This window comes from Xiphophorus hellerii, chromosome 23, assembly GCF_003331165.1.
Source record: "Xiphophorus hellerii strain 12219 chromosome 23, Xiphophorus_hellerii-4.1, whole genome shotgun sequence".
NCBI lineage: Eukaryota > Metazoa > Chordata > Actinopteri > Cyprinodontiformes > Poeciliidae > Xiphophorus > Xiphophorus hellerii.
The window spans coordinates 24,784,350-24,800,328 of record NC_045694.1 but is presented as its reverse complement, the minus strand read 5'-3'; the positions used below and the strand labels follow the sequence as shown (position 1 = coordinate 24,800,328).

At 42.1% G+C, this 15,979-nt stretch overlaps 1 protein-coding gene across 1 annotated transcript in view; it reads right to left on the bottom strand.

The window, feature by feature from the left end:
- Window positions 1-15,979, bottom strand: part of tenm1 (teneurin transmembrane protein 1) — a 300,806-nt gene that overhangs the window by 272,770 nt on the left and 12,057 nt on the right. Inside the window, exon 2 of the mRNA XM_032555180.1 lies at window positions 6,633-6,904. Within this exon, the coding sequence (XP_032411071.1) occupies window positions 6,633-6,849 (217 nt within the window). The 5' untranslated portion in view covers window positions 6,850-6,904. The remainder of the gene's footprint in view (window positions 1-6,632; window positions 6,905-15,979) is intronic.

Below are 15,979 nucleotides of genomic sequence, written 5' to 3'. Positions count from 1 at the left end.
CTGCTCAGAAACATTGATTCCTGCTGTTAATGTGTATGCTTACTCTGACACAAACTAGCTGCAGATCCTGTGAACTCTTTCTTGGAAATAATATTCACTAATAATTGTGGACTATTTCATAAGAAGGTCTATGCTCTATTAAAAAAAAAAGAAGAAATGTGGTTCAAGAAAGGTTTAGGAAGCTTAACAAGTCTGAGGCGTAAAATTTGTGGTGACACTTTATTTGACGGGTTGTGAATAAGGCTGTCATGACACCGTCATAAACATGACATAACGCCTGTCATGAACATGAGTGAGTCTTCATGAATATCATGATCTGACATAGATTTATTATAAAAGTATTACTGATTAAACTTTAGCTTTAATAACATAAAGCTACATAATTTTTTAAAGTTTAATCAGTAATACTTTTATAACAAATTTATGTCAGATCATGATTTCTAGGTTAATGTCAAGTTGTCATGACGAAGACATTTTGAATAATGTCAACTTTGTATTAAAAGTGTCATGATTTACCAAATTACACTTTATGACAACAGTCATAAATATTTATGAAGACTCACTCATATTCATGACAGGCGTTATGTCATTTTTATGACGTTGTCATGACAGCCTTATTCACAACCAATCAAATAAAGTGTTACCAAATTTAGCATCTGAAACCAAAATCGTGACCCAATCCAGCATCTGTGTGACCTGCTATGCAAAAGAAAAACATCAATTCAATTTACAGGACTTAAAGGATCTACTACTAAAATCGTAGGGTCTGTTTTTTCACCAACACAACTCCCACAGTGGTCCAGTTAAGGGCCTGGACCACTGCAATGGTTGTTTAAGCACCAAAAGGTGGACCAACACTACATTGGGTTGGTAGCCTCATGAATGTCTTTCCTTCATTTGATGCATCCAAACACTAAAGGAACCTGTTAATTAATCAATGCAGTACTGTGCTACCAGTGTGTTTTGGACACACATCCTCAGAGGTCCAATGAAATTGTTTGATTCTGTAACGTGAAAAGATCCCCAATTTTATAAGACGGTATTTGAAAAAGATTTCAGTCTTCTGAGTTCACATTGAATGCACAGGATCTTCAAAATAAAGTTTAAATGATGGTGCATAACATTGTGTGCTGTTTAGCATATTTATTGTATGCATGTATAACCGGGTTGTATTTTTATTTTGCTATAAATACACAACATGTCTTTTTTTTTTTTTGTTATTTGGATTGTTCCTTAACCTGACTGTAAACACATTAGACAACGCTGTCATTGTTATTACCATGTGACTTTAAGATCAAGAGCCCTTTCGCTTCATTTCTTCTTCTGTGGTATTGTTTGCGCCCCTGAAAGCCTGCCCTTTTGTCAAGTTTGTCCTGCGGGAGAGGACTTGGAGCACGCAGCCGATAAAATGGTTGTTGTTGGTTTGTTGTTCTCGTCAGAATAAACCGGGGAACCACAGATTTCAAGGAAAAACCGTGTCCCTGCCTAATTATTCAATAAATCCAGCACAACGCAGAGAGGATCCATTTACACATGGCTGGATGGATGATTAGTCGTAGACAAAAAAAAATCTAAGTGGCAAAATGAATTTGTGGTTTTCTCTCGGTTGCTGCTCCACTTCCTTCTCCCTGCAGAGGTTCGTAGGCAAACCCGGCCGCCGGAACCGTTTCCCACGGGGTGTTTGCAGATTCTTGCATGCAGGTACAATTTTTCATAAGCTTTCATTTTTGCTGTTTTAGTTCAGAGTCAGTAGGATGAGGAAATTTGTTTTGTCAATAATGCGTCACTGCAAAGATTGGAGTGCAGTGAAAAGTGTGTAACACATATGGGATGTCTGTGCTTGAGAGCCTGCCTGCTACTTCACACTTACTTAACCATTTGCTCACAGTAAGATGGCTGATTTTTGTATTTTTTGGTGGCAAAAAAAAAAAAAAAATTGGCCAATGCTTGCTTAGCACCAATCCTTTCTCTTTCCACTTCTTGAATGAAAAATACTTCTATTTTGGCATAAACGTTACGATGGGCCAGAGTTCCTAAACACCAATGAGCCATTAAAAAGTTGAGAGAACAATCTGTTTATTCTGGTTTATTGAAAGCGAAAATCCTACAATTCAACTTCTTAAAACGTCAGAGTGGAGTTGTAATAAGACAAGCTCTCTGGGCGACTGGCCATTGTTGTCTTGGAGTTAGTTATTATTGCTTATAGATCAAGTTTGCCACAGAGTGGCCCCAATCTAAAGGTGTGTTTCAAATGTTAATGGATCACAGTTGACAGCCAATTTACATGTTAAAGAAAAGTTTCTTTAAGAAACTTTACTGGAGGGGGTTACTGGAATACCCAAGGCTTTTTCCTGGGGATGCTCTGGATATCCAAGGTTGCCAGTGATGCTCTTTAGACCTATGCTATCCCTCCAAAGTAAGAACTATTCTGGGTATTACACCCTAATGGTTCCAAGATCCTGTTGGACTCACCTGTGCTCCCTTCTTTGTGCCTTTCCTGATCAGGACATTAAGGTGTGCTCCAGGAGAGGAGGGTGTCTGGTGCCTGGGTCGACATCAATGGCCAGTGGTTTTTGGCATCCTCTTAATTTTATCACATTTGTCTCAACCTGAATAAGAGGCAACTCCTGCAGATTTATCTGTTGTGGATGGGGAGCGGAAAGAGTTGAAAAGCATTTCCCACTAAAAGGATGCATAGTCATGGAAGTGTGAAAAAAGGAGTTTGATTCATACCTAGAAAAGCGGATGTTGCTTCATGTTGCAAGAGACGGCTGTTCTCGTTTTACAGTCAGCAGTTAAAGTCAGTCTTTCATGGTTCATAATGTATAAAATAATGTATATAAACACCATTTGTGTGCAGCATTATTGATTGGTGTGGATTTCTCAGACACCTAGAGGGGACAACACATTAACTCCCAAGTGATCACTGAAGAACTCTCTAGGGAAAAGGTTAAACTTATAGCAAGAGTTTTGACACGCAGAGTGGCATCACAAACCGCAATCGATGTCTCAACGTCATGGACCGTAAATAATACAAATATATCAATGTTGTGAGTTTACAGTGTGACGTAAAGGGTCTTGTTTTAACTTTAAACTTTACTCTTGGCTGCTCCGTGGCTTTGCAGTTTGAACCTTTCCAATGCAGTACAAGTTTTCCAACAAACTGGACCGTGAGCTATGAAGCGAACGCTATAGATCATAATCTTCGCATAATTACTCAAATAAAGATAAATTCGTATTTGGGAGGTATTAAGATATTATAAAAAAATATATTATCTGTTTAGCAACTGCTGGTGACCTCTCAATGAGTTGAAATAATTCATATTTGTGGACAAAACGTCTCCGGTGTGCTGTGGTATCTGAAGCTAATTGTTGTACAGAGAACAAGAAGTGTCTTTGCAGCATACATTTCTGAGCAGAGCAGACAAACAAAAACAAAAAGGGTTTTATGCTCCTCAGTGAATGCGTTAATTCACAATTCACCAACATCCCAATAAGTGCTCTATTGGGTTGAGAGAGACAGGAAGACAGTAAAAAGATTGAGATTAGCTGAGGAGTTTGAAAAAAATAAAGAAATGATCCATCATAATCAGAGTTTAACCGGGTGATATAATTTCCATACATGCCCAAACGATTAAACCGCTGTCTGGCAGCTTATTTTGAATAATTTAAACATTTAGACTGCAACAGATTCTTGCTTTTGTAGACAGAATATTAAACAGTGCGAATTGATTAATTTATACAGCTAATTAATTTAATAAGCTAACAAAAAACTAATTATTTTGGCTGGCTCTCCGAATGCAGCGTGAAACAATCAGGAGGATGTGGATCGAGCTCTTTATCAGTCCATCTATCAACACTATTTCTCTTATGCAAACAGACTCAGCAGAAACAGGTGCAATGCAGGGAAGGAAAAACAAAAACAGCGAAAAGGTGATACGGAGATGGAGCGATGGGGAAATCACCGTGTTAGGAAAAATAAACATCTGGAAAACGAGAGAGGAGGAAAAGAAGGGAGGAGAGAACAAGATGTGTCGGTTTAAGAGATGAAGGGAAATATGAAGAGCAGAGGTGGGGAATTAGAGGAGAGAGGATCTGGCTGATCTTTGTCAGGAACACTGTAATCCATTAAAAATGTCACTGGAGGCAACGATCCCCCCCTTAACAGTTGGTTACTTGGATATGGTAGACTATATATAACTCCGTCGCCCAAAGATGAACAGATGTGCTGCGCAGAACCGGCTGCCATTGACATTTAAAAGGGCTGCTTTGGGGGTCTTCTACACCTCACCATATGACACTGATAGTTGGAGATGATGTTTGTTATAGAACTGGAAAGGTTGGGATGGCACCGCAGAAAGCAAGGGCTTTCTGACACCACAGTCCCCTTTTTAGATATTGAAGCATGATGACGAATGGCCTCCCCGGAGTTGCCGTGTCGCGAGCATTATGTCAAAATCCCTCGCAGTTGGCATTCAAACCGCGGGACCCCGGCGGTGAATTACTACTGAGGAGTTGTGTCTGTTATGAATGTTTATTGCTACTTGTTAGCCAGTTGTTGGGAAGGCTCCTACGAGGTGGCAGGGGGTTGACGATAGCACGGGAAAGGGTCTATTGATCACCGCGAGACGCGCGAGAAAGGCAGACCTCTCCCTACGAGGTGCGATTTCTCTCTTAACACCTCGCGTGACCTGCATAAAGCCCATCCATCACAACGCGCATTGGCCTATTTCTCCTCCCGTCAGCAGCCGGGAGAAATCTTTTTGGTGCGCTCACGTCAGCCGGAGTGTGTGCCTTTTGTCAAGCCGTGTCCATCTGGGAGTGTGCGTGTAATGAAGGGTGGTGTTCCACCCCAGGTGAGGCCAGAGAGGTTCGGGGTTGACCTAGTTTAGCTGTGGGAGAGAAATATCACCTCCGTGGAGAAGAGGTAATTGGCTGCCTCCGACTGTCCTTCTGGCTCATGGTGGACTGTAATAAGTAATTCACACAGGTCCTTTCAGGGACCTCTGAGTGCGGCGTGCTACGTGTGTCTGCCAATATGCACCGTATGTCATTAGCCATGGGTCAGCGTGAGGTTGCGCCAGTATTATTAATTAAAGTAAAAATAGGTATCGTAATATGATTTTATTTTATGTCAAGTTGTTGTCAATACATAACAAATGCAGTATTTCATCTTCACCTTTTTAATGGAGAAATTAAATTAGCTGATTAATCAATTAGTTTATTCACCCCGTTGCTGTGCATGTTGTTGCTTAAAAGGCATGCTGCAGAAAGCTTGTGAACACATTAAATAAGTGTCATCGTAATAACAGTTATTAAGTTTTCTTTTAGGAAGTTGAAGTAAACAAACCCACCCGTATGGTAGGGGTAGTGGAGGCAGGTAGGTCATTTTATCTATATGGCACATTTTCAGCAACAAGGCAATTCAAAGTGCTTTGCATGAATTAGAAGGAAATACAAACAAAATAACAAATCTAAGGAGAAAGCAAAAGAGGAAAAAGTAAAACAAAATAACTGTTAGTTCCCCGTGTTTAAGAATAATTGGTCCGCAATTTATGGACTAGTAGGGGGTTTCTCTGGATTCTTGTTCTGATAATGTTGATGTAAGGTAGTAAGGTGAGTTCCTCTGGATTCTAGGTTTGTTCTGATTCTTGAAAGAATACGTACTTTGGAGTGAAGTATGTAAACTAAATAAACAAAAGTTTTTCTGTGGACGTTGCTACATACTATGGCTGTGAAAATAATTGATGAAAATATGCAGCATAATCAATAGTAAAATATTTATTTGTTAGATGAACTGGGCCACTTTCATCTTCCCAAGTTGACACATAATTTCACATGAAGATTGCAGACACCAAGACAGCAAACGCATCCCCTTGATGGGTGACAACATTTTGCCTTTTATCAAAGCCATAGTTTTATTAAAATCTTGAGGACCCAGCATGGTCGGATTGAAGTCAAACTGTCGACGCATGGTCGCGTGGTTTTCGGATGTTCATTTCCTCACAGACCATTCAAGGTCCACAAGACACACCTGGCCGAGCGCTCCATCCCGCTGCAGTGTACGACATGGTGTTTCATATTGTTTGGTTTACAACAGCAATCATTTAAAAAAAGAACAACTATTGAGTTCATTAGTTCGTCGTCGGAGGAGGAAATAATGATTGACGGGCTGGAAAACCTTATTTCACTTTTCACGTTACCGTAAAAAAAAAAAAAAAGAACGGAAGTAACTGGTGAACCGTTTTCCCGCTGCATTGGACCAGTACTGAGCAGGGGGGAGTTTAATATTTCAGCACATAGTTCCTCACGGCCTTGAAAAAATCTGATCTATGACTGAAAAACCCATGTTCTGACCATCTGTGCTACCCGACAATACATCCCACCTGGCACAGATACAGTACCTAGCGCTGTTTTCCACGTAAATAAATCCATCCGTGAAATTCAGAACAATCAAAAGTTCCCCAGGAGGGTTGTGACATAACACGACATAAGGCTAAGAACAAAATGCCGTGATTTTTGGACTATGGGAACTGATTTCTTCAGTTCGGCTGGACTACGCAGAGCCCCTTAGTGTTTCATGATACTGGTAACAAAACTGTGCTGAGAAGTCCTTTACAAGAGTTGACTACCTGGTTGGGGTTGGTTGTAGTTGCTCTGTCTGTCCCGGTGTGACCCAAGGGTGAGGCGAAGCTCGTGCGTGTAGTCTGGCAGAGTTTCTCGCGAAGTGTAGGAGCGATGATGAGTACGGCCGTCCTCGCTCTCGTCAGACGAGCTGGTGTAGGACATCTCCATTTCATGGCGGCCTTTTGACAGTGGCTGGTAGGGTTTGCTGTCCATCTCCTCCATGGCTCATAGGGCTCCACTTAGTCACTCAGCAAAGCCACGGCACGGAGAACACATTCTGAAAAGGCAAGAATGGTGGATGAGAAGGAAAGGAAAGCAAACAGACAGAAAATACAACACTGGCTTTTATGAAAAGCGTAAGGATGCTCACAAAAACGCGTAGATCGGCTAAAAGGAGACCAAATTGGCTAACCAAGCGTCTTTGTTAAATTTAGACATGATCTAGTGGCTAAAAGTGTAAAATTTTCAGCCTGATTTTCTTGTCTCTCTAAAGTAAGACTTTAACAGTGATGAAAACGACCGTGGACAGCCAGTATTTGGAAATTAGGATCAAGGAAGATTGGGTAAGAAAATGAAGAGAAGAGAATTGTACAGACAGGAAGAAAGAAAATAGCACAGCAATTCTGTTATTGAACACATGGGAACAGCACCTGTAAACTCCAATTACCGTGAGCATTTATACACAGTATGTATCTTCTTTCATACTTCACACCAAAGGTTACCACCTAATCAATGCGCAAACGGGAGGCACGGCAGCCTCTCTACCTTTATGTGTTCAAAGGAAAACCAGCTTAAATCAAACAAGGTTTAGTGTTCTGCCAGTCGCGGCCACCGCTTGCACTAATAACTCTAAGCTTTATCTCTCTTTTACAGGCAACCATTCACAAGCCGCAGATAAATCATCGAATTCGTCACCGAGCTCCAGGTCTGTCACTCTCATTAAACACTGCGGTTCACCATCGCCGTGAAGTGGTGATGGAATACTTTTTGACAACAGTCTTTTCAGTGTCATTGGTCTCCCAAAATGAAGGCTGATAAATCAACTCTTTTGCTGTACCGCTCCGCTCCGCTCACATTCCCTCGTGCGCCTCTCAATCACGTCAAAATCTACTTCTGATAATGTCCACCATCGTGCTCTTATAATGCCGTAACTAATGATTGATTGGGACTATGATTAGGGCATAGAAGGAGTGATTAGAAAATACTTCATTCATATTAGGTCCCTTTCACCGTGCCCTGTTCGAGGCCTTTCCAGCCTATTTCCTGCAGTTATAAAGCTTCTAAATGGAGCTTGAGAGGGTCATTGCTCATAGAGACAAAGTGCTATGGTATTGACCTCTTCAGGGAGTCCTGTAGTCCATATATCAAAGCCATTAGAGCGTGCCTGCTCAATACCTCAGAGATCTGCAGCACAGGGTGATCACCACTAGTCTGATACAAGTTTACAGCTGACCTTTCTACCACTGCAGTAATGCTTTTATTCCACCTGAAGGGCTCCTTCCCCTGGCCATGTACTCACCCTCCTCCTCCACGTGAAGACACCTGCGCACACATCCAGACCGCCCACTGACCCTTGACAGCAAACTGTCGGAATATGGGCCAAATCGTTTGCATCTCCATCTCAGCCCCGCCCGCAGGCCTCATCATGGCATGAATAATCTGTAAATGTTCCACACTTGTCTGCCTGCTCCATTCAGTGTTTGGCCTTGATTTTAATGACAGCACGAATCACAACAAAAGATTGCGAACACAAAAGCGAATTTAGCGGGGCAATTATGTTAGCCCCACACCTGTAGCGTGCAGTACGGCCTTACAACGGACACTTGTGGTTTCCCTGCAATCACGATGCCTTTCATTTTGATTGGCAGGAGTTATTGCAAGGAATCAAAGCCAGCTATTATCTCAGCTGCCCTGTCAAAACGGGATTGACTGGTGTCACCTTCTCTCTGGTACAGCGTGGTGCAAGTATACATTAGCCTGTGAGCTCTGAGCTTGCTGCAGGCACTGACTACTGTCTGTCTCCACAGAGGCCCTCTTTCTTTTTTTGTCTGCCACCCTCTTACACGCAAGAATGAAAGCATGCAATGCTGCACAAGGACACACAGTCTCCCCCTCCTCTATCATCACAGGCGCTCATATACCGAGCGTAATCAGAACACGTCGCTTGCATGTCGTTTTGTTTGCATAAAGATGTGTACTATACCAAAACAAACCATCTCCTTTCTTTTGTTCAATTTCACATTTGCTCTGCTTGCCCTTCCTAGCCTCAACACTTTCCACCCTCCATCTCCTCCTCAGAGACCCATGCATTTAGAGAAGTAAGCCTGCTAGCAGGGGTTATTCCACCTAATTCTTGCCCACAGTGGGGTGCCCATTAGGGGGCTTGATTCTTGGGTTTGATGTCAAAATCTGGAGGTTGTGTTTTTCTTTTTTTTTTTTTAGAGCCAAGCTCACTTCAAACAAGACACATGAGCGTTCTCTGGGACAAGGTCAGCGTGTGCCACCTGAGCAAAACACCCGGCCCAGACCGGAACGTGCAGAGGGTGACGGAGCTCGGCTTTGGCTCGCCTCGGAACAGAAAACAAACAAGAATGGAACTGGAAACATTGGAGGATGTTGGAATAATTAGCACTGTTTCGGAATACATTTTTAATGCAGGGATGCTCAAAAACCCTCCTGTATTGTGTCACTCATCATTTTTTTATGTGCGTGTTAAGCAATGGAGTACATGATGTACGGGGAGTTGGGGAAGATGAGCAAGAGCCTGGCTGCGTGTGTCGAGACACATCACCAGCAGCAGCTGACAATTGTTTTGATTGTCAAAATCATTAAAAAAAAGTAAAAAAAAAAAAAAAAAAGAAAATTGTATGTACAATAAATATCGTCAAGATTGATTCTACACCACTGTATAATGAAAAGACTGCTGAGTTTGAGCTAAATTTTTGCTGGTTGAACTGGGACGCTGTTGTAGGACACAGCAACTTCACTGTGAATCTACATTTCACAAAAGTTAACTCAACAGTGACTTTCATCTACTAAATGTATTTTTGGTTGGAGAAAAACAACAATACAATCTCACCTGCAATCATTTTAATGAATTTAATTCAACTTTATGTATTCCTATAAAATATCCATCCATCAAAAAGTTGACAATGCCGACTTATCCGTTTATGGTCGCAGGTAGGCCAGCGGCTATTTTCCATACTCATTGCCTGAGCGGCGGGGTACACCTTGGAAAGGTTGTCAATCCATCACAGGGCAACAGAGACACACACACACACACACACCCACACACGCACACACACACACGCACCCCAACACACCTATAGCTAAGGCAAGTTACACCAGTCAATTAAGCTGACATGGATATTTTTGGACAGCGCAAGAAAGCCGAATAAGGTAAAGGTAATTTTATTTATATAGCACATTTTCAGCAACAAGGCAATACAAAGTGCTTTACAGGAATTAAAGGGAAATACAAACAAAAATAGCAAACCAAAGGAAAGAGCAAAAGAAGAAAAAGAATCTAATAATGTTGATCCAAAGTAAATAAACTAGATACTCCTATTCAGGGTTGGTAGATAAGTATAAGTAAGTATCCTCTGGATTTCTGGGTTGCTAGATACAGGGATGCTCAAAGCCCTCCTGTGTTATGTCACTCATCATTTTTTTATGTGCATGTTAAGCAATGGAGTACATGGTGTACAGGGAGTTGACTTGGGGAAGATGACTGCAGGAAAACGGTGCAAACAACTCTTCTATCAGGAAGTCCTAAATCTATTTTAATATAGTTTATATATGATTTGAAACCTAAATTAGCTCTGATTCCGTTCTTGATTATGTACTGACAAATAACAATTTACAAAATAAGAGTTTTTAAGTATATAATTACGTCTAATATTTATCGTGAAAATCTGACTATTTTTTTGTCATTTTTTTTATTTCCTAAAAGGTCTTTAGGAAATGCAAGTGCAGGATTTTTGAGATTCTACTCTTGCTGATTCACAACTCCCACTGGGATCCCTACCATAAATTTGTTAACCACTGGTTTGATCCATACCAGTGGCTTTAGTTTGATATCTTGTCCAGTTCACCTGAGCAAACAAAATTGGGGGGTACATATATTAAAAGGAGATCGGAGAAGTGCTTTTAAGCTAACATGGGATGAAAAAAGAAAACGAAAATCACAAAACAAGATTGTAAAATTTAATAAGAAAATAAATTTTCAGTTTTTTTTCTTGTTGAATATTGACAAATATTCGAGCATTTTTGATGACCACCCCAGATGTGTGATGTACATGGTGCCACCAAGGAATATGTTTTAATGCATAGCAATTAATTGCTCTAACAGGCCAGAAAATACTACTGGCCTGTTACTTCCACATGGAAGTAACGTTAAATGTTGTGATGTTTTTACCTTAATGGCCAAGGGGTAAAGACACAGAAAGAGGGATTAGGATGACCCTAAACAACACCAAAAAATAATAAAAACAAGTCTTGGCCTACCCCTTCACCTCCAAGCCTGACTCTGGACACTTTCAATCTTTAAGAGCTGCAAAACCTATTCTGAGAACCTTTGTTGCTACAAAAAGAATCGGGACACCCTAACCCTTTAGAAACTTAGAGGTAAAAGCTACAAATATAGGGCAAATGTGCTGAAATGTGCCATACAAATCTACTTGACTTGTTTTGTTTTCACACTTAAATTTTCATATATATCTTGGTATTTGTTGCGCAAAACATTACTGGTGAATTTTCCCACAGCGCCCCCTTAGCAGCCCATCTGCCTCTGCTTCCAGACGTAAATACAGTGTAGGCCCATCTCATGGCATAAACCTAAACAAATGACTGGCACTTTATTTGTGCTACAAATGGATTGACAGTGAGCGCTTGTATGCATTGACAATGTACGTACATGCCATTGCGGGTTTTCATTCCTAATTCATTTCTAATCAATAATTAATCACTGTGTAATGAACTCTTCAGCACTCAGTTTAACATTAATACAGAGTGACAACGCTGAGCGCAACACATGCATCGCATTACATGGTGATTCCCTTCCTCCTCTCATCTCCAACTAACCCTTTTTGTTTTGTTTCAAACCCTCCCTCTCTCTTTTTCTCTCTACCACACACACCCGCGCCTGCACACACACACACACACACATTCACACAAACATACAACAGGACGGGAGTGATAATCCATGGCTACACAGATGCAATAATATCTAATGGGACCCTTCACCCGCTTGATCCCCCCGATTTCCTATCCATTTATTTATTCATACTGTGCAACTGTGGGCCAAGGCGCTATTTTTTATTTTGTGTGTGTGTGCAAATCTGCTTAGAGGAAGCGATGAAGACTCGCATACCCGGTTGCCTTTAAACAGGATTTGCACTCCGAGTCATCTCCAGAGGGGCGGGGCCCCTCAGATATCCACCATGAACACAAACAACTCAGCAGAGATCGTTGCGCGCATCCGCCGAGAACCACAAGGACGAGTCAAAACCGATTTCCATTCCCCAATATCTCATGCGATTGAGCTCAAATCATGACGAACAAGAGGAGAGAGAGAGAAAGACAGAGAGAGAGAGGGGAGGCGGAGAGGGGAGGGAAAAGAGCGAGGCACAGAGAGGATTGGAGCCAGACAGAGGCAGAGAAATTGAGTTTCACATGGGTAAATAAACAAGGCGGATGGGGAGAGCGGAGTGCCATCCGACAATATTAGCTTCTCAGATTATTGATACAGTATAGTTCAAGGATTACAAATGCATTTCCACCATGCAGGGAGCATCTTATTTTCATAAGAGCTAAGAGAGACACCAGCAAACTGGGAGATACTTTCTATGTTAGCTCCGGCCTTTTTACGCTTCTTTCCCCCCTCGGAGCTTGTTTGCGCAGAGATGAGAAAAATTCCACGTTCTAAACACGCCACACGAGCTGGCAGGATGACGATGAGACCCCTAAAGAAACGCGTTTATGTTGCAGCTCAAACTTATCACAGCAGATACTTCGAAAGTCAAATCGTGACAATCCCCATTGTAGCTTGCAGGTTTGATTCTTCTTTTGTTTTTTGTGTTTTTGTCTCCTGGAGCAATGGCTTAATCATCGGATGAGAACAGCAGCACGGTTTCCAGCTACAGATGCAGATCCAGGCTACAGGTCCTACGGGAGTAAACAATGAGCTGTCAGAGGAAGACGCCTTTCCTGGAGTGAGAGTGTGTATGGTGTGTGTGTGTGTACAGCACGGGAGAGACAGGGCTTAAGAAACTTCCACTTCCACTCGTTAGCACTGCCGTGACTCCTCAGGCATGTGACAGGGACTACTGTGACGAAAAGGCCCTGAAGGACCCACAGGACCCCGTTACGCCTACGACCACCCGAAACGCAGCAAAACAGAACGCCACCTACTGGTAACCCGCAGTGCCTGCTGAGAAACAGGGAGGCCTGAATGCCAAACGGGGATGAAGAGAGTGATGGATAGATAATGAGAGGTGGAGGGATCGCAGAGAAAATTGGGGGAATTGAAGGATGGAGAGATTGCCAAGTGAGACATGGAGTGATAGAGAGTTTTAATTAGTGGATAAGGGCGCGCTATATCTGTGGGCGGCGGCGGCGGCGGCACTCTTGTCACGTAGTTGTGCTTTCATAGCTGACCAAGCCTGAAATCTCTTGCTGCTAATACCGAGTTTACCAGCAGAACACGTACTGTTGCGTGTTACACCCCCTATCTCCCCCCCTCCCTCCCACACACACACACACACATACACACTTTAAAACACGCCGGCCAGGAGCACAACCCTGCATACTGGGGAGGCTTCAGAGACAAAACACTGACAATCAGCCACAGACGGACACACAGGCACTGCCCTTGCGCCTACACATACTTATAGCGTTTCACAGTTTCTGAAAAAAACAACACACTTGAACACCCACGCGCCGCGGAGAATCAACAGTCTTTACTGGCCCTCGCAGCAAAGACAATATTGCACCGACGTTTGCTTTCCTGTGCTCCTCCTGCAGCGTCCTCGCCGCGCGGCGTGCCTTCATCCTTTCACGCGGCAGGTTAATGCGCGTTTGCAGCGCGAGCCGCAGAGGTGACACAATGAGCAGTCCTCATTGTGTCCTCGCTCCCTTCAGAATGAGAGCATGACTGAAAAGCAGGAAATGGAGTCTGTGTGTCCCTTCACAGAGCAGATCAGTTCCTGTCAGGGAGCTGTCAGCGGGCTGGGAAGCCATCCTGGACCATTTGACTATTTATAGTGGACACGGCTCAAATCCCACCTCGCCACTGCACGCCTGAGTGGCGTGGAGAAATCCATAAGGCCCTACAGTATTCATGGCCTCTGAGTGTGGCCAAGAGCGAAGGAATCGCTCGGCTTCAACTTTTCAAAGGACGTTTTTTATATATATATATATATATATAGATATCTTAACTGCAGGTAAAACTTACTTTCTGTCAGACCTTGACTACACGGTACGGCCCTTTTCCTGCTGCGTCTTAGCAGAATACCACTTTCTATTCATGATATCCACCTCTGCGGCTCTGTGATCTAAATCCCTCTGCTGATTCCCCAGTAAACCGAGGAGTAAACAACAACAGAAAAAAAGAAAGGCACACGGCATGGCCCAACTTGAGATTCTCTCAGTGTGATGCTCTTACATAAACACCATGACATAATGCTATAAGTTAGAGGCGTAGCAACAAATGTGGTACACAAAAGCATGACCAAATTAGATTATAGGGACATTTTTGGAAAAACACCCGCTCTGCCTGGGCTATTTAGAGTTTTTTTTTGTTTTTTGTTTTTTTTTACAAATACAAGTTTCACAAATCTCATGAAATGTGCTTTAAAAATTCTTATTACTGCAGAATATTATAAACCTAGTCTTTACATCACATATTATGGTATTCAGTTCCTCGATTTGTGTGTTTTGACAATTACATTAATGTTTCAATGACCTCAAAATGCTTTTTGAATCATCTCTGTTTAGTGAGGAATCGCCCAGATTATGTTTGATCAGTTGAAGCATTACGAGTTTAGCTTAGCATCAATAGGAAGTTTGAATGCAGAGGCCATCTTTACAGCTGCTAGCGGCTAACGGCGGAGTCCAGCTGTGGCGTTCTCACACCGCTTAGAAATCATAAATCTTTTGCTATCAGACGGTCGCGGCTTGTTTTTTTTCCGCTACAGCTCACCAAACAAGCTCCTTTAACACTTTAATAACCCGACGACATCTTTATTAGCCTACTCATTTCCTTAAAGTTTTGACTACAGTCAAAGCTACAAAAGCAACCACTCGAGAACTAACTGATTAACTGGATGGCCAGAAAAAGATTTTTATTTGGAATCCACACATCCTCACCAAATTTAGTCTAAACAAAGAAAGTCAGGCGACATATTTGAGAGAGGTTGTCTGTATTTTGTTCCATATTGTCACCGTCCTATAATAATGGCTTAAGACATTTTTGGCAAAAAACTAAAAAGGACTTAAGCATATTGTGACCTTCCGAAAATAATAGCTTGTGTAGAATATTGCTGCTCAGATAACAACAGTGTTGGACTTACATCTTCATCTATTATTTTAAAACCTTACCCTTATCAGGCAGCTGTAAGTCAGACTTATTTGGCTGTTTTCTGAAAACCAAGGGTTGGCCTGACTTAGTCATTTTGATCCAAATACCTAGTTTTAGTAATAACGTTGTTAAGCAATTATTAGTGTTAGTCATATATTCAAACCTAGACAACCTACAAACACAACCCCAGTAGTGCACTGCTGACCCAAAGACAGCTTCTCAAGCATTTCCCCATTTCGCCACGAATCTTATCTAAAGGACTTTAAGTCAAAGCAACAGCATTACTAGAATTTTAAATCTTCTTACCAGTAATGGCAGAAACACAAAACTGCAAAGAGGTCCTGTGTTTACATCAACATGCACGCCCCAAACGTCAACCTGCCGGGATGTGCGGACATTTGATCACACAAAACATGAGACTCAAAGCTACTTAATCAATATTCTAGACAAGGCAAAGCCTCGTTCAACACAACTGATATTCCCGCTCTCCTGTAAAATAAATAAACGTCACACTGCAGGACTGAAAGGCTGTTCGCACTAACTAGCTCCGCAAATAAAGCTTAACTCCATGAGTGACGGCCTCCAAAGCTCTCTGCATCAGCCACTTCTTGGTAAAAAGCCTCTCTCAATAATGCATTCGACCACTAAAACCCTTCCCAAAATACCCAAAGCAAAGCTGGCTGCATTGTGGATGCTAAATTAATTGACTGATCAATGCCATTGATTCCAGAAATTGGATTTGGCGATTAGCGATTCAGACAGTTACTTCCTTTA